The sequence below is a fragment of the Telopea speciosissima genome, chromosome 10 (genome assembly GCF_018873765.1).
Source record: "Telopea speciosissima isolate NSW1024214 ecotype Mountain lineage chromosome 10, Tspe_v1, whole genome shotgun sequence".
In the NCBI taxonomy this organism is placed as follows: domain Eukaryota; kingdom Viridiplantae; phylum Streptophyta; class Magnoliopsida; order Proteales; family Proteaceae; genus Telopea; species Telopea speciosissima.
Genome location: NC_057925.1, coordinates 10,971,678 through 10,994,764, shown reverse-complemented (window position 1 = coordinate 10,994,764; position 23,087 = coordinate 10,971,678). Strand labels below are relative to the sequence as shown.

The 23,087-nt window shown below is 39.9% G+C and overlaps 1 protein-coding gene across 1 annotated transcript; it reads right to left on the bottom strand.

Annotated features, from left to right (window-relative positions):
* Positions 1-1,495: 1,495 nt before the first annotated feature.
* On the bottom strand, positions 1,496-18,059 carry LOC122643220 (beta-glucosidase 24-like). The gene is made up of 15 exons (XM_043836866.1): positions 18,018-18,059; positions 11,476-11,485; positions 9,790-9,869; positions 9,612-9,681; positions 9,085-9,143; positions 8,309-8,384; positions 7,534-7,611; positions 7,367-7,454; positions 6,684-6,933; positions 6,287-6,402; positions 5,779-5,996; positions 5,626-5,657; positions 5,061-5,163; positions 3,236-3,335; positions 1,496-1,700 (listed from the first exon to the last, which is right to left on the bottom strand). The coding sequence occupies exons 1-15, from the start codon at positions 18,057-18,059 to the stop codon at positions 1,496-1,498; spliced, it is 1,527 nt and encodes a 508-aa protein (XP_043692801.1).
* Positions 18,060-23,087: the final 5,028 nt, after the last annotated feature.

Genomic DNA, 23,087 nt, shown 5'->3' with positions numbered 1-23,087 from the left:
GAACTAATTCATTGGATGCAACCTCCAACAAGACAATGGCCGTGGGAGATTTTCACCATCCTATGGGATAGTAGACATATCTTGGGAGACTTTTGTACCTTTCTGATTTAAAAAAAAGACAGATTTGTTGTGTATCTAGCACATAAGCTAGCAAATCAAGCAAGATGTACTAAAACTGCTGTTTGTATTTCAGATTTTAACTAAAAAAAAATATCCAATGTTTTATTCTTGAATTAAATACATTGATGTAAAATATCATTTTGTTTGAGATGTGGTGGAAGAAAGATAGAGTAATATCTCTGCAAAAGATTCACACTAATGACAACAGTGTAGTCATTTTGATGAAGCCTGTTACGAGGGAGAAGTTCATATGATGCAGAACTTCTTTTGGGCTTGTGTTTATTTGATCGAAAGTGACGTTTGAACAATTCGGAACTCTGAAGGTTATTTTCAAAATTAGTCTTCAAGTGAGAGAATATGAAATTGAATTGACAATTAAAAAGTCAAACGCATTAACTATCTCACCATCATTACACTGTTTGTATAAATGAATGGGAAGACAATTTCCATTACGTCTTCTCATTGTAGGTTGTAGCAAATGAATGAAGAAGAAAAATTGAGAGAAGGGGTCAGCCATGGTCGGCACAACCCATACCTACCGTGCCCATTTTTGAAGAAAATGGGGAAAGACGAGGCTGGTGCAGAGCCATGCCCGAGGTATCCCATCCCACTCACCTATAAATAGGGAAGGGAGAGAAGTTGCACACAGAAGAGCGATTGAGAACTAAAGATTTCAGGGATTCATTGAGTTGTGTCCTTAATTTGGGTTGGGTTTTTCACTTTAGGAATTGTTAGTATATATTACTCTCTATAATGGTTTCCTTTTCGGGAGATTGTGAGTGTGATACTATGAGAGTGAGATTCGTTGTTCAGTGGATTCCACATACAATATTGTGGGTGTGGTGTGTAGGTTATATATTTCTCTTATTGTAAAGTGAGCTCTGTTCCTACCAAAAAAAAAAAAAAAAAAAAAGTGAGCTCTGTGAAATTGACATTTAGACATAGACCATCGCGCCAAACCACGTAAATCCTATGTCTTCGAATTTTTTACTTTTCCATGTTTATTTTAATAGTACACTTTAAATTCATACTTACCATAGTATGGTACGAATTTCCGCTACATTCTTCCCCTTTTACTTTTATGCGTCCATCTTCTTTTCTTCTCTTCTTCTCTTCTACTCTTACACTCTTAAAACCAACTCAATTACCTAACACAATTGCAATTGATGAAGCAAACTTTTATTTATTAAGACGTATTTTTCAACGTCAATATCATAACAAAACAGTCAATTCACACCCACACTTAATCTTTAGATAGAGAGCTAGAGACAGGGAGAAGAATCCTCCTCAGTCTCCTTTATTCTACATACACTCATACATAGTATTAAATTAGAGAGAGAGGTGAAATGAACAAAACACCCCTCTGCTCTATTTCCTACATAGAAGACACAGGAAGCCTGATATCATTTCTAAGGAAGCTTTTCAACCAATAAGCTGATTTCTTTGGGATCCGTGTCAAGTTCCAAGATTGCATCTCAAAATTCACGTAGTACATTCCAAACGGGGTTGTGTAGCCATAGTTCCACTCAAAGTTGTCAAGCAAAGACCATACGAAGTATCCTTTCACATTCACACCCTCCCTATAAAACAACCAAATAAAGAGGATAAAATTTTGGTTAATCTTAATAATAATTAATTATTGCATCAAGGGATACTTTTAATTGGCAAGTCAATACATTCTTGCTATTTCAAAAGAAAAATGTAGATGATGTTGAAGAGTCATATTTGAAATTACATAGATGTCCTCATGAATCTTTTTTCTTTTAGATATTTTTCTGTTTAATAATATGGCATGAACTAATAATGCTATTTTTAGTATTATAAAATATTATTTAATCATATTCTTATATCAGATTGGATAGAATAGTTTTAGAACTTGATTTAGTTTTTGGATATCTTTTTTTTGGATACAGATTCCTCCAAACGGACACGAATACGAATCAACTATGAATTTTCGACTATCCTTTTACATCCTTAATTGTGAGAGAGTATAGAAAATGTTGTAGGCTCAAACAACCGTTCCCATATGTTAAGGAATTCGATTACGAATTCAAATATCATTTGACCGTGTCATATCTTATCCTTCTTGTATAACCATTTTTTTAAATTTAAAGTGTATAACCTTCTATCCCAATCTTATCTTTATTGTAAGAGTTTTACAATATGAATGAATGACATAACCCAGTCAAATGGGTAAGAGTCATTAATTCAAAATCATATATTCTTTACATAGTATCAGAGCCAATAGTCTCTCTCTTCTCCCAACCTCCTTCTCCCTGTTGTTGAACCACCATGCCTCTCTCTCATGGGTGGGTGCCTATTTTTTTGTTCCTATTGGAAACCTGCACTCTACTGGAAAGGCACCAACCAACTATGATAGCAGTTGTCTTCTTTCACGCTAACAATTGAGTGGGATGATACAAATAAAAGATTTTGTGGAGTGATGGCTCTGGGCTAGGCCCATTTAATAACTAGGCGTGGTAGCCAAACCCAATTATAGTCCCTTATGAACTAAGCCATGCTTTCACAGCTTTGTGCCATATCCTAGTTTTCAGAACTAACTAAATATATTTTTTTTAGGGGATCTTATAAATGTTGAGACACATGCATCATGAAAAACTACTTAGAGAGAAAGTCTTAACAACCGTATCTGACCCATAACTAAAAGTAGGGGTGTAAATGAATAGCTAAAATCCTTTTCCGTATCTATGTCCGTATCCGTTTAGCACTATCCGGATCCGTCCGAAAGCTAAACGGATTCGGATATGGATAGAATATAGCTGTCTGAAAAGCTATATTTACATGTAAACGGATAAAATATCCGTTCCCTATCCGTGTCTGTATCCGTTTAGCACTATCCGAATCCGTCCGATAGCTAATTGGATGCGGATGCGGATGCGGATATAGCACTATCCGAGTCGAATCCAATCCGTTTACAGCCCTAACTAAAAGCAACTCAGATAGGTCTTCTGGGTGGAAGGACTTTTCTTTACTGTAGTTTTCTTTTGGCATTTTTATGATATTTTCTTTCTAACACCCCCCTCCCCAAAGAAAAAAAAAGTAGAGATTTTTGGATATTATATAAACAGTTTGGGGGATTGCTTTAGATACTTACCTGATGGCTCTGCGAAGGTAATACAGATGAGTTTTGAAGTATTCAATTCTACTGGTGTCAATGAGGGACTCCAACATTGGGGCTTTCTCTTGGGAAACTCCTGCATGGGTAGCCAAAATTAAGAAAATTAACTTCATTTGAAATTGCTGTTGAAATGAAATTTAAAACTTCCTATGTTAATGTTGCGAGCTTTCCCCTCCTTGATGGCTTTACTGTAGTTGGTAGGAGTCTGTCATGATTTTTGTTGTTGTATAGTTTCTTGTATTATTTCATTCTTTTTTCCTTTAATATAAGGGAAAATTACATTTACCACCCCTGTAGTTTGAATCTATTACGTCTATCATTCCTAAGGTTTTAAAATTACGTCCATACCCCTGAGCAGTAACTCTGTTAGTTTTGAAAAAAAATGACAATTTTGCCCCTTCTTATTGTCTTCTTCTTCTACTTCCTCCTCCTGCAAACCCACCTGCCGCAACCCCTGTGCAACCCCATCCATGCAGGGCCGCAACCCCCGCTCTGTCATCTTTCTTTCGTAATCTCATCTTCAAAGTCGATGCCAGTAACGATTATCAATTAGGTTGGATTCCAGAAAGATTCACCTGCGATAGCTCGATCAGGGAGTGCCTTGAGGGTAACGAGTTTGAAATGGACACAGAAATCAATCGTCGCATTCTAGCAGCCAGCCGTTACATAAGCTATGGAGCACTGAAGTAGAACCGAGTCCCTTGCTCCAGACGAGGTGCTTTTACTACAATTGCAGGAGAGGAGCTCAAGCTAACCCTGATCGCTGTAGTTGCAGTCGCATTACTCGATTCTGGAGTTAGTTTTCTTCCTTTTTTTTTTCCAATTCCCTTCGTCTTCCGCTTCTTCCAAAGCAACCAACAACAACCTCTCCATCAAAGAGAGGAGAATCCCGACAATGGTTGTGGGATCAACATGAACGTACCTCCAACCTTCAATACCAATGGCGAGAGAGAAAATTTTTCAAACCCATCTCCATTAATCCAATCATACCATTACAACGATAATCCACATGCCTTAATCCCTTCTGTTCCCCTTCATGTTCCTCTTGAGAATGCAACCTCAATTTCTGGGTTCAAGTCATGGTTGCGTCAAACACCATTTTCAGGTTGCTAGTAACTGGTGGGGCACTTGGGCTTATAGAAGGAACTGCAGGTAGTGGCGGGACAGAGAAGCTAACCAGAGGAGCTACAGCTAGAGGCGGGACTGAGAGACAAACTGGAGGAGTTGCAGATAATGATGAGGCACTCACGGAGACAGGAGGAAAAGCAGGTAGGGGAGGGGTGGCGGCTTTGAGAGGAAGAGTAGCAGGGACTGGAGGTCCTCGACGGTGATGGCGACGTCGATGATGAGAATGGTTGGCGATGGTGGCGTTGATTGATCGGAGATGGGAATGGAAGCAGAGATTCTCTCGGTTGTTTAGAGGCGATGAAGGTTTTTCTCTCCTCTGTTTTTCGTTTTTTTTTGGTTTTTTCATTTTGAGAAGATGATGTTTTGGGGGTAAAAAGGTAATATTTCTTTATTCCAAGTGGGGGTAAATAAGGAATGAGATTTTATTAAGGGTAATATGGGTATTAAGATTAAAATTGGGTGGCGACAGGATCACTTAACTGTTCTAATCTAACGGTTGGGGTACGGTTGTAAGATTTTTTCAAAATACAGAGGAGGTTTTTGAAATAGATGAATTTTCAAGAGTGGTAGACGTAATAGATTCAAAGTACAGGGATCGTAAACATAATTTTCCCTTAATATAAATGATCTTTTAGCAAAAAAAGAAGAAAGATGGATCTTTAATTAGTCTTACCATTTTCGGTAATGTACATAAGAGGATTGTTGTATTTCCCGTTTATGTAATTCAGAATTTGTTCCATGGCCATTGGATATACATAGAGCCATGGTGAAGCAGTCTGCCAAAAAAAAAATATAATAATTATAAATCAAATGCAATATCATTATTATTAATTTGATTACTGTGTCACATGGGGAAAATTAAGGTTATCTAAAACTGCATTTTTCATACAAAAAAGTGGAAACTACATCTATAGGGAAGGTTAAGTGGAGTGCCTCCTCCACATATGGGCGAGGGCCAATGAAACAGATTTTTTACCTATCTGACCCGTTTCACATGTGGTGGAGATTTCACTTCATTAGCCTTGACCTTGTGTTTATTTTGAAAAAAGATCCTCTTCAACCAATCATCCAATAGCGGGGAGGATTTGAATACGTATCCTCGGGTATTGAGCAGATGTTGGGATGCATGTCCAAGCCTTTCCAGCCATTGGATAGGTGATTGGAGAGGATCTGGATCCGTTTGTCTTCATCACTTAAAATAACACAGGGATGGGTAAGTTTGTAATTAAAACTCATACCGGTGTACCAATTGCAGTGCCATTTCGAACACCTGTGACATTGAATATTCAACAAGAGTGGGAGTTAATTATTAAGTCTTATGATTAAACTCCATTAACTAATTAGTTAACATTAGGGTTCCATGGACGTATGTAAGGATTTCAACAACTTACCGGTGGTATTGGCGCAAGCATCTGTTTGATAGCTTAGAAAGTTGGGGTCAGCTGGAGAAACATTGAAAGCATAAGAGGTAGTATAGTAATTTAATCCAAGGAAGTCAATAGACCCTTTTAACATCTCTGATTCTGTTGCATTAAATTCCGGCAGCCGTTCTCCCACAAGTTCTTTCATAATTTCTGGATAATCGCCATTGGTTATTGGGTCCATATACCTTCACAGTAACAAATTAAAAAATAAAAATAGAAACTAAATAGAGAAAGAAAGAGAGAGAGACCAGAATCGTTATCACCTCCAATTCCTGCCCGCTCCAATTCCCTCCAATCCCTCACACAAGAGTATAAATGACCACCCTATCCCACCTTGGGCAGTGTGTTCGGGTAGTGGGTAAGGTGGTCATTTCTGCTCCTATGTGAGGGATTGAAGGGCATTGGAGTGGGCAGCGAATTGGAGGTGATAAAAATTCGAGAGACCACTGTTATACTGTAAACGAAGGAGACTCACCATCCAAACTTGAAATCAACAGATCGTTGGCTGGCATCAATGTCTTCCACGTGTGAGGAGTAAGGCACCGTCCAGAAAAAATTTAATGCTATTCCAATCGTGCCATTTTGAGATGCCTGCAAGTTCACATAGTACAATTTCATTCAAACTGTTAGGTGGACAGACTCCCAGGTGTATAACGGGGGCTAACAACAATTAGCGGTCTAAAAATGGTAGTGGGCCTTGGAGGTTATTATAATAGTAGACTTGTAAAGTTTCCATCTCAAAAGTTCAAACTATTAGGTGGAGGGACTCCCAGGTATATAAGGGGGGCTATAGGCTTATTAATAGCGGATGTGGGCTAATCTCCCAACGGTAAGTAGTTAATAGTTTTATAGCCAGCCATGCATGCACTCACCTTATATTTTTGCCTATACACATCAACTGCTGCTGCGTGAGCGAGGAGCATATTATGGCTCACAATATATGGTTCCGTCGATGAATCCCCTTCACTGCAACCCATCCAAGTAGAACATCGGGATGGCGCATAGGTTCCATCACCATATCCAAACACTGCATAGGAATATGGCTCGTTTAAGGTCATCCAATTCTTCACTCGGTCACCAAAGTACTGAAAGCACACATCTGCATAGTCTTTAAAATCATTCCTGCATGTACACAAATGAGATCATCAAAAATAGACTTGGAAGGGTATCTCTTGCACCTAGACATATGATGGTGCGAAATGACAGCCTCACCCCCATGAGAGAGAAAGAGAAACCAACCCACCCCTGTTATGCTTTCTCGTGCGCTCCCATTACCATCTTCCCCCAATTCCCTAATTATGTAGCGGATAAGTTTCTAAGTCGGTGGCATAGGCCACAACAGCACTCTCTCTTTCTCTCTCTCTCCTCCCCTCCCCTCCCTATACTCCTATTTATGAACCCTCTCTCACCCTCCCATGGCTCCCCACTTCGTCGGCTTAGAACATTCACCCTCATTTATATATGTATCTCACCCTCCCATGGCTCCCCACTCCCATCAACAAAATTTGAAACCCCATCCGTACTGCCTAGCAAATAAAGGGCTCAAGTTCCTTACACGATACTAGAGTTTAAGAAACCCCCGTAAGCATCTTCAAGGGCTTGGGGAGAATCCCAGTGAAATAAAGTTGCGAAAGGCTCAAGACCTGCAGACGATGGCCAACCAATGTATAAGAAAAACGCAAAGAGAAGAGAGAGAGAGAGAGAGAGAGAGAGAGAGCTGACCATTGGTCTTAAGCTCATCAATAAGGTCATTGTAAAATTGGATGCCTTTAGAGTTTATTCCCCCACTTAGTGTGCCATCTGAAAATTAAAATTTTCTCAAAGGAAAGCAAAGTAAATATCAGATTATTTTGCACATAAGAAAAGTTTGAGAACATCTTGTGCTGATTTTTTGGCAAGGTTGAGTTATAATTTTTTTTGGCTAAAGATCATTTGTTTTAAAGACTGATAGAGAATATAATATAAAGAAAAAAAAAAACTCAAAACAAAAGAGACATCTACAACCTAACCAAGAAAGCCCCTGACACCTTCGGCAATGCCATCAATGATAGGGACTAACAGGTTACTCACAAAGAAAGCTATCGAGAAAAGAAACAGAATCTCGATCTTCGCTGAGCAGGGCAAAGTTGAGTTGTAGTTCCAAGACCATATGGAATTACAAAATAGTTTAATGTTTAGTTCTGGTTTAACTGGTTTAACAATCGGTTTTCACCAAAAGAAAAGGGAATTTAACTGAATTATGGAGTTTTACGCTTTGGCTCCAAGAAAAAAAGGGTTGCAGTAGGAGGACTTCCCAGGAGTTCATCTATTCTAGTACTACTCTCGTCCAAGAACACTAAATTGTGGAGTTTTATGCTTTGGCTCCAAGAACAAATAGAAGGTTAGACGGAAATGATTTGATCTAATCAAGGAACACTTTTCTTCTTTCATAATTTTGTCATCTTTATATTGAAGGACTAGTTGATCCTTTAAAATTACAAATGATCATCTCACTTACTAGGTAATATTCTAGACCACGAGATTGAGAACCTGAAAGCAGTCATCCCCAAATTCTTCATTGTGCGGACATCCTCCTGTTAACATTGGACACACCACCTCCATAAAAATGTAAAAATGGAAGAAGAAAATATTTTTTTCATAATGAAATATTTAAGAAAATTTTTTTACGACTTTGAAATCAATTGAAAAGGTCAAAAAATATATGGGTTCAAAATATATATATATTTGAAAAAAAATACCGAGCTAGAAAGTATTTACAGATTTTGGTAGAAAATAATTGGACAAACAAGTTTTTAAATATATATATATTTTAAATACCAATCTACGGTTTAGTTAATTCCAAAATTGAGTTTGAAAAATTTATGATACATATTGTACACACACCAGTACTGTTCATGATTTAAAATTCAAAACAGCTTTTTTGTTTTTTTTTTTTGGGCTAAAACGATTCATTTGAAAGGAGAAAAACTTACAAGAAAACAGAAGCCCTGCATTCCCAGGCATAAACACCGAAAATTCAAAATAGTTGATAAGTAACTAAAACTAAAGGGCTGATGTTCTCTGTGCCGCAACGCAGTCTGCGTCCAGACACATGGGCTAGGTATTCCTGCCATTCAGGGGGCAAGGTGGTCATTTTGCCCACCCCCATGTATGTGGGTGTGCGCAGCCTGTGCCCCAGGCACAGAAAACCTTTGGCCAAGACTAAAATTCAAGCATAAGACCATAAAAGCGACAGTTGAGAATAAAACAAAATAAGATCAAGTGTTACAATACCCGATAGCGGTGATAGAAATCCACGGCAACATCTGCATTCGACTTATCTGCTATGGCATCTGCTCATATAAACCACCACACAATTCCATGCATGAAGGACAAAGTTTATAAATTAAATGGTAAAAATTTATAGAAAATAGTTTTAAGGTAAAAATTTATAAACTTAAGTGGTTAATATATATTTTGGAGCAAAGTTTTCCTCCACCCATAGAGGATGATTCAGCCACCATTCTAGGGTTCACAAACCCCTCCTAAGATTTTAGTATATTCCAAAGTACCTCTCAATACCCATTCCCACCCTCTCCCGCCCATAGGTGGACGGAAACTCGGTCCAATCTTTTGCATGGATGGTCTACTAAAAAGAGATCGATTCAACCAAGTGGTAAGATAGGGCATTTTGACTTAGCTAGGCCGGTTGCCCTAACTTTAGGTAGAGAAGAGATTTCATGTGGTTGAAAAGACTCTTTCAAGTGGTGGCTTTTAAATCGTAGACGCTTGTGCTTATCCTCTTTGAGTGAAAGAGAGACCTGGATTTTCATGAGTTAAAGTGTCCCAGATGCTTGGGCCTCTACCATCTTCATTCCATGCACCTTCATACTGAAATGACACACACACAAACATGTTTATTAGAAGAGAAAATTAATTAGTAGATATCTAATAAGAACATTATTAACGACAATGGCCGGAAATGATAAGATGTAGTACTTGGTAAGCAGATGATGCGGAACCGAAATAAAAATCCGATGAGAAACTTTGCCGGTTGATGGAATTGACACCATCGAATGGTAATGCATTCATGGAAAGAGAGAAGTAGTTGAAAAAAAGGAGTGGGAAGACATTAATAAGAACAAAGTGAAGAGGAGAGCCTAGAAATGCCATTGTTGAGATCATCTTATGAGTTTCCAAGCTTCCTCCTTGGCTCCCCTTTTATAGAGTCTGGATGGATATAGTTCATGTCCACAAGGATAGATAGCATCTGTAGGGTTAAGGAACCTACGAGTGAAGAAGAGAATAGATGAGAGGAAAAAAAAAACAAAGTGAAACAGCTAGGATGGGTTTAATGTGGTTCGGTGCTTGGGACCTACGTCACGTACTCCATGGTAAGATATTTATTACAACTCTTATCATGTGATTCGGCATCTAATTAATTGCCTGCCATATATATATGGACTCTCTTATAGCATCGAATGGGTCTCCATGTGTTGCTTCACGTACCATCTCATGTTGTTAATTAACACATTCCCTCCCGTAAGAGAGACTCAGTAATTTTGGGTGTAATTGACCAAATCTGTAAATTAATGGGTTAACCAGTTAATACTGGTCAATAGCAATGGGTGGTGCCACGGCTTTTTTTTTAATCTATGATTAAAATCAGCTTTATTGAAAAAAAAAAGAAAAAGGGCAAAAGATGAAGTGGGATTCAGATCCTCTATTGTCGAGTTTCCCGGCAAGACCATGCTGCCGAGACACAGCAAGGTGGGGAATGACCACCTAACACTTGTCCTAGCGCCTTGCCTGAGCAGGGGGTAAGGAGGTTATTCCCCGCCTTGCTGAGTCTCGACAGCACGGTCCTGTCGGGCAGCTCGGCAGTAGAGGATCCAAATTGGATGAAGTGGGGGGGGGGGGGAGGGGGTGAGGCTCCTCTATTGCCGAGCTGACCGTACTGTCGTGTGTGCCCCAGATACAGCAAGGTGGCAAAAAGACCGCCTTACCCCTGCCCGAGCGACTTGCCCGAATGACGGTAAGGGAGTCTTTTCCACCTTGTTGTGTATGGGGCGCATGGAAGTAGGGGCAGCTCGGGATTAGAGGATCTAGATTCCTCAGTGGTTGAGACCTTTCTTATTTTTTTGGGTAAAAGTGCTTGAGACCTAGGTCTACGCTAAATTGATTACAATTCTTATTTAAAATAGGGATGTAAATGGATAATCGAAATCCGAATCCGCATTCGTATCTGTTTAGGGACATCCGTATTCGTTTAGAGATATCCGGGAAAAAAAATCTGAATACTCCGATAAAAATCTGTCCCAAAAAAAATAATCCAAATACTTAATAATAAAAAATTAAGTAAATAATGATTTTGAGGGTTTTTGAAGATTCAATAGGTTCTAGAATATGATGAAAAGAGAATCATGATCTAAGAGATATGGATTGAGAGCAAATTGTAACCGCTAGGGGGAGGAAGGTCCAAGTTACACAAGGCAGATGTAAACGGATGATCGAAATCCGAATCTAATCCGCATCTCCGTTTAGAGGTATCCGTATTCGACCAGAAAATATCTAGATCTGATCACATCCGATCCATATCCGATCCAAATCCGATCCGTTTACATCTCTAATTTAAAGATAACTTAGGAGTTGATTGTGGAAAGGTTCTATTATTTAACGAAAGATGATTTCCATTCTTATAATGATTCTATTTCTTATCATCAAATTGATCTCCACGTGTTGCTTCACGTACCATCTCATGTTGTTAATTAACACATTCCCTTAAGAGAGACTCAGTAATTTTGGGTCTAATTGACCAAATCTGTAAATTAATGGGTTAACCTGTTAATACTGGTCACTAGCAATGGGTGGAGCCACGGCTTAGGACCACTGACTATATCTCTAATTCTACTGCCGAGCTATCTGTACTGCCGTGTGCGCCCCAGACACAGTAAGGTGGCAAAAAGACCGCCTTACCCCTGCTTAAACACCATGCCCGAGTGAAAGTAAGACGATCTTTTCCGCATTGCTGTGTGTAGGACGCACGAAAATAGAGGCAGCTCTGAAGTAGCCACAGGATCCAGATCCCTCGTTGCTTGAGACCTACGTCCACACTCCACGCTAAATTGATTACAACTCTTATTTAAAGATAACTTAGGAGTTGATTGATCTCCACCTGTTGCTTCACGTACCATTTCATGTTGTTAATTAACATATTCCTGTAAGAGAGATTAAAAAAGAGAAACTTCATTATTTTGAGTCTAATTGATCAAATCTGTAAATTAACGGGTTAACTAGTTAATACTGGTCAATAGCAATGGATTGTACGTGCTATAGCTTGATTCACACTCAATATTCTGTTATTTTTTGAACGGAAATCATATCACATGTGATATCACATGTAATACCCTGAATTTTTGGGAATTTTTTTATTTAAATACATGCATCATATTATTTTTTTTTTATAAAAATATATATATAATAGGATACATCAATACAGGTGTTTTTCGGACTTGAACCTACACTAGATCTTACAGAATCATATCCTTGTGTACATTATGTGTGATTGTTTATTTGTGGTTTTCATTCTATTCTGCATCATTTTAGGTTCTCGTTTTTCTACAAATCAATACCCTTGCCATTCATAGTGATGTAAATAGCAGGATTATTAGATCTCCCCTTTATGTAATTCAGCATTGCTGTCATCCATTGGATAAACCTTGACCCAATCTGAACCACAGGTCTGGAAATTCAAAATACCATGTTATTTGTTAGTCTCTCTTTCCCTCTTTTGATGGATTAAGATTATATTGTAAGCACATATTGATAGACCAATGCTATTGCCTGGCAGGGCGACAACTACTATGTTCCCCTTCTTTTTCTTATGCGATGATCCATCCATCCATCCCCACATTCTATATATATATCAATCCTGACTTAAGACTCGAAATTTCCAGTCCTGATTCACCTCAAGGTCGAGGTACCTCAATCCAGGCCTTATTCGGACTCAAGTCGGATCAGGGCGGATTTGGGCGAACAAAGCCAAACTTGCATCCCTAGTTAGTTGTGATGGAAATTGGTTGACACAAATAATTAACCCTCCAAAGAATAATACTAGACATGACGGGCCAGGCTAGCACAATGTATATATATATATATATCAATCCTTACTTAAGGTTCGAAATTTTCAGTCCTGATTCCCCTCAAGGTCGAGGTACCTCAATCTAGGCCCTATTCGGACTCAAGTCGGATCAGGGCGGATTTGGGCGAACAAAGCCAAACTTGCATCCCTAATTAGTTGTGATAGAAATTGGTTGACACAAATAATTAACCCTCCAAAGAATAACACTAGACATGACGGGCCAGGCTAGCACAATGTAGACCTAAGTCTGACTAGGCTTCAGCTTAATAATAGAGCTTGGGCCAATTATGGGTTTGGTTTGAGATCAAATCATCTATAAAAACAAAACTCACCATCTAATCTAAACATGAAATCAGTGGCTCGCTGAGAAGCAACGATGTCTGTCAAGTTACAGGAGTAAGGTACCTTCCACAAAGAATTTAACGCTATTTCCAATCGAGCCTTTTTGAGAGTCCTGCCACCTTTCATCCATATATTTAAGCCTTAAAGTACACGTACTCCCCTATAATGCATTTAATATTCCTCGTACCTCCTAAGCGATTCAATCTATCATCTGTCAATATTTCACGTATCATTCCTGTTTTACATCCCAGATGTCATTTAAGTCCACATCAGGTATTAAATGCTATAAAATGGTCAAACTATCTTTTCTTCTATTTTTTTTAAAATTTGAAAAGATCCTTTTTTTTTTAAAATTTGAAAAGATCTAATTGCCCTGATCTATTTGTCAAAATTTGAAAAGACCAAAATACCCTCATCTTCCCCAAAACATCATCTTCTTTTACATACCCACCACCACCGTCACCCACCACCACCACCACCGCTTTAAAACGAATATGCAGGTACCACCACCTCTCTCTCTTTGTTCACCCCTCACTTCCTCCATCATTCTCTCTTCCCTCTAATCTGTCTCTCTCTCTCTCTCTCTCTCCAACTGATCGAAGGCCACGAAAATGCAAAGTGAAATAAATAATTGCTAAGCTCCATTGATGGCTGAATCACTCAGAGAAGAGAACTTTCTCGCGCACTGTCTCATCTCAAGTCTCAACGGTCGCGCCCACCTCCCTTCCATTGTACCCTAATTTTCCTATTGTCTCTTATCCTTTTCCGTGCGAGAATCTTGAGTCCTCTCTAATGATTCTAAGGCCCTAGTTTTCAAATACACAATGGAAAATCTCGGAAAGAGAACGGCTTGTAAGGTTGTGGAGAACCAAAGCTTACTAGACACAATGGAAAATCTCTCCCTCAAGATGAAGGAGGAGTTGAGGAAGTTACTCAATTCAAAGCACCTCTTTTTCAGGGAGATGTACGCTTACCACAATAGTTGCGCTGGCGGTGGCGGAGCTGGCGCCGCTGCCGCTGCTGGCCATCAATCCGCAGAGGTTTCCGTGGACTCTACCCACCATTCACCGCATCAGCGTTGCCTCCATTCTTCTGAAAATAATGGCGTTCTCGCTAATTCCAGAGGTGGGGCTGATACACAGGGATTGAAGGTGGATAGGGGAGGAAACGGGAAGAGGAAGGAGATGATGAACTCGAATTAATTACCTTGACATCATTAAGAATATAAACTTCCAACCATTGAGATGAGCACGAACAGCTATATCCATACCCTCTACAGTTGTCCTTTCTAGCCAACCCCCAAATCCTCAAGGGCTTTGATTCTCCACACCTCAGCAGTCCCATTAAAGCCAAAGAAATTTAGGAAAACCCCATTAACCTGCTGCTCTACTTCAAAGTGGAAACAAAGATTAATGTTTTGAAGGCTAGCCAACAGGTTTTCATTTTATTTACAAAGGACCAACGAGCCTGAAACAATTCCATTTCAGGATTGCCCTGCAACACCAAATTACAAGCAATAAACAACAAGTATTCTCATCTTTGTCACTTAAATAAACCTCTTTGAGTTTATTTTACCTTAAAATGTGGAACAGTGACCTTAAGGAAATCTGGGTTTGGTTGAAAATGAGAAAATGGTAGATGACACAAAGAACTCGAATTAATTGATCTTCAGCAACACCAACTTTCATCTAACAGAAGGCCTGACCGATCTTCCATCACCGGATGATTATCAGATACAAACCAGAATTTTTCTTCACTTGTTCGTCGCCTTCAATCAGTTGCAGAGAGAGAGAGAGAGAGAGAGAGGAAGTACAGGAGGGGAGGACAGACAGTGAGGTGGGGCTTCACGGTGGGATGGTGATAGTGTTAATGGTGGTGGTGGTGGTGGTGGTGGTGGTGGTGGTGGTGGTGGTGGGGATGTAAAAGAAGATGATGATTTGGGGAAGATGAGGGCATTTTAGTCTTTTTAAATTTTAGCAAATAGGTCAGGGCAATTAGGTCTTTTCAAAATTTAGAAAAGATAGAACAAAGGATAGTTTGGTCATTTTATAGCATTTAATACCTAGTATGGACTTAAATGGCATTTGGGGTGTAAAGCATGGATGATACGTGGAATATTGAGGGGTGGTATGTGGAATATTGAGCCGCTTAGGGGGGTAAGAGGAATGTTGGGTGCATTCTAGGGGTACGTGTACTTTACCCTATATTTAATTAATATCATTTTTTCTTTCGGTGAATAAAAAATAGGTTTATGAATGCTAACGGGTTGTTGTGTTCTAGAACGCCTAAGCATAGTAATCACCTAACCGCCATGCTTCCATGAAAAGGTGGAAATTTCATGGGTCAGGATTTGAATTTTCAAGATGGTTAGGCAGTTATGTTTCTAGGCTGCCTAGAGTACAATCGGATACAACAACACCCAACATAACCCAAACAAAATCATGGATTCAGATCCTCTACTGCCGAGCTGCCTGGCAGGACACAACAAGGCGGTAAATGACTGCCTTGCCCCCCACTCAGGTAAGGCACTCAGACAGGGATATATAAAGTGGTCATTCCTCGTCTTGCTGTGTCTCGATAGTTGGGTGCGGCCAGGCAGCTCGGCAGTAGAGGATCCAATAGCCCCACAGCCAACCATAGCACCAAAAAGAAAAAGGATGAGGGGGTCGATGAGTATAGCAAAGGGAGACGTCCCAGGAAGAAGCCATAAACTGATTACGCCCAATGTCTCTACAAGGGTAATTGATAGAGATGCCTTTTTTGCTTTATCTAAAAAGCTAATGGAGTTCCAAATCTGCATATAGGAACGAGAAGAGTTTGACTATCTTCTCAAATTCCTCTTTCACTAAATCACAACACTCAAAAGCAATCTTACCATCCGAATGCATTCCCTCGAGAATGACTTAATAGGCCTAGGCAGGGATTGAGGTATTGGTATCGATATTGGTCTCCGTTGACACCGATCCATACTGGCCTATATCGGGCCTATATTGGTCAAAAAGTAGAAAAATACTAATTTTAGTGATCAATCTCCGTATCAACCTGAATCGGTAAAAAAAAAGAAGAAAATCTTACAATTTTTAAGAAAGTCATAAAAGTGGAAAAAAAAAAAAAAGGTGAAAAATATTTAATTTCAATGAAATAATATAAACAAACATACAATCAAAATGTAAAAATAATCTTTGAAATAGTTTACCAAAGAGATTTTTTGTTTTGGTGGATTTTTTGGTGAAACAACCAAAAACCAAAGTAGTTGTGACCCCAATTGGGGTAGATCGTCCGATCAACATTGGAAATTGATTCAACGACCAATACCAATTTTCGCCCCAGGATCGATATCAACTGATACCGTATCAATCCAACCGATCCAATACCAATATCTCAATCCATACAATTTTGATCCTCTCCTGTTACAACATGGTGCTATAATGCATCGTGCGGCGGCTGCAGAGGCCATGTGCACCATGTGAGGCCCGCTATGCCACATGACCTGTGCAGCATCGGACGATGCGTTACAGCACTGTGCTGTAACAGGAGAGGATAACGATTCCAATCCATGGGCCTAAAAGAAGGCCAGCATTTCACAAGACACACTCCCACCCTGATTTTTAAAAAAAAAAGGGAAGAGAAAAGAGATAATCAATCAAATGGTACAATTTGTCTGCTTTCCCCACACATGCTGGTCTAAATGGTCCAACGATCTGGTACAAATTTAAAAAGAATTCCTATCGATTTCTTTCTTTACAAGGATTCTTGTATATTTTATTTGGAAAATTGCTAATCTCACAGATTTTGTGGAATAGCCTGAATATGAGTCACCTTCATAATTGTTCCTCCTCAGAGGTTATCAGATCTTATTTTATTTTTTAAAGTCATATATATAAGTAACTTGGATGGTATGGACTCAGTGAGTCACATATCAATCTACAGAGTCAAAGTTGTTTTCAACCATTTAGGTACCTGATAGTTTTGCTTATAAACATCTATTGCAGCTGCATGAGCAAGAAGTAAATTGTGGGCCACAATATAAGGCTCAGTCGAGGAATTCCCGACGGTACAGTTTCCCGGCCATTGGGAACATTGGAGAGGTGCGAAGATTCCCTGAGCGTAGCCATTAACGGTGAACGTCCATGGCTCATTCAAAGTTATCCATTTCGTCACTTTACCACCAAATCTTTGATAGCAAAGCTCTGCATAGTCCCGAAAATCATTCCTGCATGAACACCTTGAGATTTTGTTTAATTAAAAGAAAGGAAAGGGATGGCAAATATAAATATAGCTTTCTCAAGTTGTTTACAGAATCTTAGGGCTTAAGAAATCAATATACTCATCTTCAAGGGCTTGATGAAGAAAGTTACAAAGGGAAGGTTAAGACAATCCATCACACACCTACAATTACCAAGTGTAGAAGGGGGGGGGGGGGGGGAGAGGGGATGTCTTTTTTGGCACAATATGCAAATTAGGCGATCGTGATTGTTTCCGGCCTGCTGCCCGTAACGGCCATAGCAACGCTCGGGCAAAGCGCTCGGGTAGGGGTTAGATGGTCATTACACCGCACCTCATGAGTGTGCCACTCTAACTGCTACCGACAGGTAAGTCGTACACAATCTGGGAACATGCACTCCAAACGGTAAATCATCAACCACCTGACCAAGCAATTGTTGAGAGAGAGAACATCTACAAGATCACAAAACACACCCACATGCATGCGAGCATGCATATGCACACACATAAACCTTTCAACACTCAAACAAATCATTAGTATTCTCAATATTATCATGACCATTAGACCCTCACCCAGATATCTTTGGATTGATAGAATGTCACCTTGGAGTTAATATTTTATTAGGGAGAATGTTCTCTGTGCCGTAGCGCAACTTGTGCCCAGGCACATGGGTGGCCTGTGCAGGGGGCAGGGTTGTCATTGCGCCCACCCCCATGTGCCTAGGCGCAGGCTGTGCTGCGGGCAGAGAACAACGCCCCATTTTATTATTACCAAAACATATTTTCTTATTATGAAGTAGTGATCCAACTCCAATATTATATATATGAGATTTTCTTATTGACACTAAGGGTGTCAATTGGATACGAAATCGGCTATTTGGTTTGGATCTAGTTTGGTTCCAAACAGTGGTAGTGGGATCCATATCCGGACCAAGTCCGGGTAGAATGGTTCTAGAATTGAATATTCTATCCGTTCCTGGACGGTCCTGATTCGGATCTGGTTATAATCTGGTTCTTGTATTCGGTTCTTATCTGGTTATTACATTCAGTTATGCCATTCGCTTTTTGTTCGGTTCTCATTCAGTTTTGATCTTCACGAGATAAATCAATGTTTGCTTCTCCATAAGAAACTTGTAAGAAACCACTCAATTGATACCCTTAGTCTGCGGCAGATCTTTCGTTTGCAGTTTGCTTATCCCAGAGAAAATGAAACGGTAAAGAATAAAGAGAAAGAAGTGAGAATTGAAGGGTTAAGTTAACCACGTAACCATCAATTAGAGTTTTTTAAACCTAATAAAATATTAAGAGTTTTTGTTAATTATTAATGCGGGTATTTGGTTCAGATCAAGTTAGATCAGTCGAATAGGTACCCAAATACAGATCCTATCCGAATCGAATTATAAGGATATTTTCAGATCCAGAACTTAACCATAATAAATTCGGTCTAGATCCAGATTCGGTACTTGGTTTTGGTTACTCATTGACACCCTTCAAGGTGTTAAATAATTTAAAATTTTTTCTTTTTTATTCTTTTGGTATGACATATCAAATTTTTTTCAGTGAGGGCAATAATGCAATTTCACATGTGAACTTGGTTTATGACAATGATAGTTTTTGATGTGATATAACACTTTTAATTTATTTTTGAAAATTCTTTTATACTCTTATCTTAAAAACCCTTCAAAAGAAGATAAGAGACAATTAAAAGAAAATGTCGAGTTACACCTATAAGTGAGAGAGAGAGAGAGAGAGAGAGCCCCACTTACTGTACCATCTGAATAAGACATAAAAAAAGAGAAGTGTCTTAATTACAAGCAACACAAGTGATTAATTAATCACATGCAAAATTTCCTTACTTTGCTAGCATAGGACTTAAACTATATACTTCTAACTCCCAAAACAATGGTTAATTAGGGCCGTAGACTTTTTTGTTTTTCATATATATGTTTCTTATCAAAAAAAAAAAAAAAAAAATTAGTCACATGCAAATGGTCATCTATCTCACTTGGTAAAATTCCACATCATGAAAATTTTAAAAGAGAGAGAGATACTCCCCCAGTTAGTGTACCATCTCAATAAGACATAAAAAATAAAAGTGTATTAATTAAAGTGTATTAATTACAAGCAACACAAGTGATTAATTAGTCACATGCAAATGGTCATCTATCTCACTTGGTAAAATTCTACACCATGAAAATTTTAAAAAAGTTACTTGACACTCTTTGAAACCTGTCGGTGTTAGTGTTTAAATAGAAATATCTATTTTACTCTTATAATTATTTTTTATAAAGCTTGTTAAATGTAAATACACTTGTCCAGGAAACATTTCAGCCCAACGATTCTTCCACAATAAATAGAATAAAAAACAAATCAAAATCAAAACTTCCAAAAAAAAAGAAAAAGGGGTGTTGTTCTCTGTGCCGCAGCGTAGCCTATGCCCAGGCACATGGTGGTGGGCACAATGACCACCCTGCCCCCCTACATAGGCTGCCCATGTGCCTGGGTGCAAGCTGCACTACGGCACAGAAAACATTCTCCCAAAAAGAAAATAAAAGAAAACATGCAATTGAAAGTGACGGTTACCATTTTAGTCAGGTGAATCTTCACATACGTGAACGACTCATAACCGTTTAGATGGAATATTCTCACAAATTGGATTCCATCCGAACAACTGTGAGTCGTTTACGCTCATGTACGTGAAGATTCCCTGCTCACCATTGTAGAGTCTCAACAAGAGCCAAACTGTTGACGATAAACATACCAGTCTCCCTTGAGATATCCACATCCTCTACTTCCGCCTGCCCCTACTTCCATGTGCGTCCTACACATAACGGGGTGCACAAAGACCACCTTACCCCAGCTCGGGCAAGGCTCTCAGGCAGGAGTAAGAAGGTCTTTGCGCACCCTGTTTTCTGTAGGGCGCACATGGAAGTATGAGCAGGTGGAAGTAGAGGATCCGGACTACCCATTGGGTTTCATTTCAATGGTGGAAGGGAAAACCCGCATATACTCATCATAGTGTTTGTTTAATGTTCTGAATGAAAATATGAAGCAGCAAACGAGCATGGAGGGGCATGGCGATGCAAATAGGATTGGGAAAAGTTTCTCTTTTTTTGGTTAAAAGGGAGCTTATATATTATAGATTACCAAGATGTATTACAGTCTTAAGTACTTCTTCTCCATAGCATCATTCTACATTAAAAGAGAAAGTGCTGTGGGAAGGGAATCGATACAAAGATTAACCTCTTGCGAGGAATGCAACAAATTCGCCAAGAAATCTGCACAACTAATGAACCAACGATTACCAAACATACAAAAACAACTGGTAAATTTACAACTTCTTACTCGAGTCTCTAGTAAACCAAAGAATGCCAAATGATTACTAGCAGCCCAATCCAAGATTGCTCTTCTCTTACCAGGGTCATTCATCCCCCTAATATTCCTAGCACCAAACTTCATCAATTAGATTGGGGAGAGGAGGAGCGTCGCAAAGGGCCACTCCAGCCCGGGCTGCGATCACGTTCTCGAATTGAAGAACTAACATCAACACCAATCCGAGAACTCTCTTCAGGTCCCAGTTGCTGAAGGGCAGCAAAGTGATTAGTCCCCTCTGGTAAATCCTCATGTTGTTCACCCCCTTCTACAGCAGCTTCACGTGGTAGTGACGCATCAACACCACCACATGAGATCCTTACCGACCCCGAGCAACCCTCCAAAACATTCATAGAAGCTGAAGCTGCTCCTGTTTTCGAAACCAAAGGCGCTGCAGCACCACTCAACTGCTGACCTGAAGCCCCATCATCACCCTTCACAACTACCGAGCCTGCACATTTTGTAACCCCGGAATTCTCGGCCTTCAAAACTCCATTACCACCAGCCTTATTCAAAGGACCTGAACCATCTTTAACATTCAAATAAGTAGAACCACCTGCAGGTTTAAAAACCCCAGAACCAGCAGCCATCTTCGTTGTGGGCTTTAACGTGTCACCACCTTCAACATTTAAACCCTTTCCATCAATGCTCATCTTTGTTGATGGAACCTGAGAGGAAATCATTGAGGCCTTCAACGAGTCACCACCTTCAACTTGTAAAACCTTTGAACCACCATTCTTTTTTGTTGAAGGAACCCGAGAAGACACCATTGAGGCCTTCAACGTGTCACCAACCACCATGTTACTACCATGCAAGGCCACATCATCACGAACCCGTAACGGTTTAGAGCCTGAACCAACTGCTCCTCCAGAAACATTAACCGCTTTACCTTTCCCAACACTTGGCCAAGAGGCATCTATACCCAGTTGCTGGTGTCCAGATGTCGCCTCCACATCCATAGCTGCTGTAACCGAAGACTCACCACGAACAGAGAGCGTCGTCGGCGCCTGAGAACCATCTGGAAGTGAAGCAGATTCTGTAGGCAGAGGGCGCTTGCCACGAGACCTCCTCCTCGGTGTCTCCCAAGGCTGCTCAACCTGCATTTCATCTGGACTCAAAGAACTCACAACATTCACACGATTAATTGCAGCAATAGGACACCCTTTATCAGCATGTCCGTAAACCTTACAAACTGAACACAAAACAGAACACAAGGGAGGCAGCCAATCGTAATGAACTGATTGCTCCACCATAGTGCCATCCTCCAAAGCAATGGGAATAGTGTCGTAGGCAAACCATCTCCTGCTTTGATGGAAACACAGAAGCGCGCAAAAGAAAACCGTTCACGTAGCAAGGTCTTGCTATCCATATAAATGGGGCGACCCAAGACACTAGCAATTCTTCCCAATGACTGAGATCCCCAAAAATGCAGATTTAGACCATAAAGTCTTACCCACAAAGGTAACTCAGACTCCTCCTTGCATGAAAGAGAGACTTCAGGGGACCATGGTCTCAAGATCAATGGTCTGGAACCAAGACTCCAAGGTCCCTCATCCAAAATCTGTTGATTAAGATCGACCCCTTGTAAGTCAAAAATGAAGATGCCACTTTCAAACCCAAAGACTTCCACTGCACCAACATGACTCCATTTCTCACTAGCAAACCTTTTCATGGATGAGAAAGTAGGCTTGGGACCAAACACGTACCCAACCAAAGCAGATTCCCATCGATCTTGCTCATCAGTCAAGTCCTACGTAGTGCACTTTGCAACCTTTTTTCCATTTACAACCTCTGGCTCCACAAATGGTAGGTCTCCCCCACCAACCTTCACCTTCCCACCAGGGAACAGACTCGCCCACGATCTCTGTCCAGTGTCCCGTTGTCCATTGCCATCAAGACAGCCAGTGGCGGACTGAACATCGTGGTTCACCGGCAATACAGTTCCGGTGACCATGAACGAACTTGAAAATCCAGGAAAAAACTGTAACTGTAAACTCTGCGCTAACACTCCTCCCTTGTAAACATAATCTCCATCTCTGCTAGAACTAAAACCACATTTGGGAAGAAATAGCGACCCACAAAAATGGAAAAAAGAAGAAGAAACAGAAACAGAGAGAACAGAGAAGACAAAAGTAAGAAACTACTTTCTGTAACCTCCTCTCTGAAAAAGAACCGTGGACTGGAGAGAAAGAAAGAGAAGGAAGGCAAGCAAAAACTT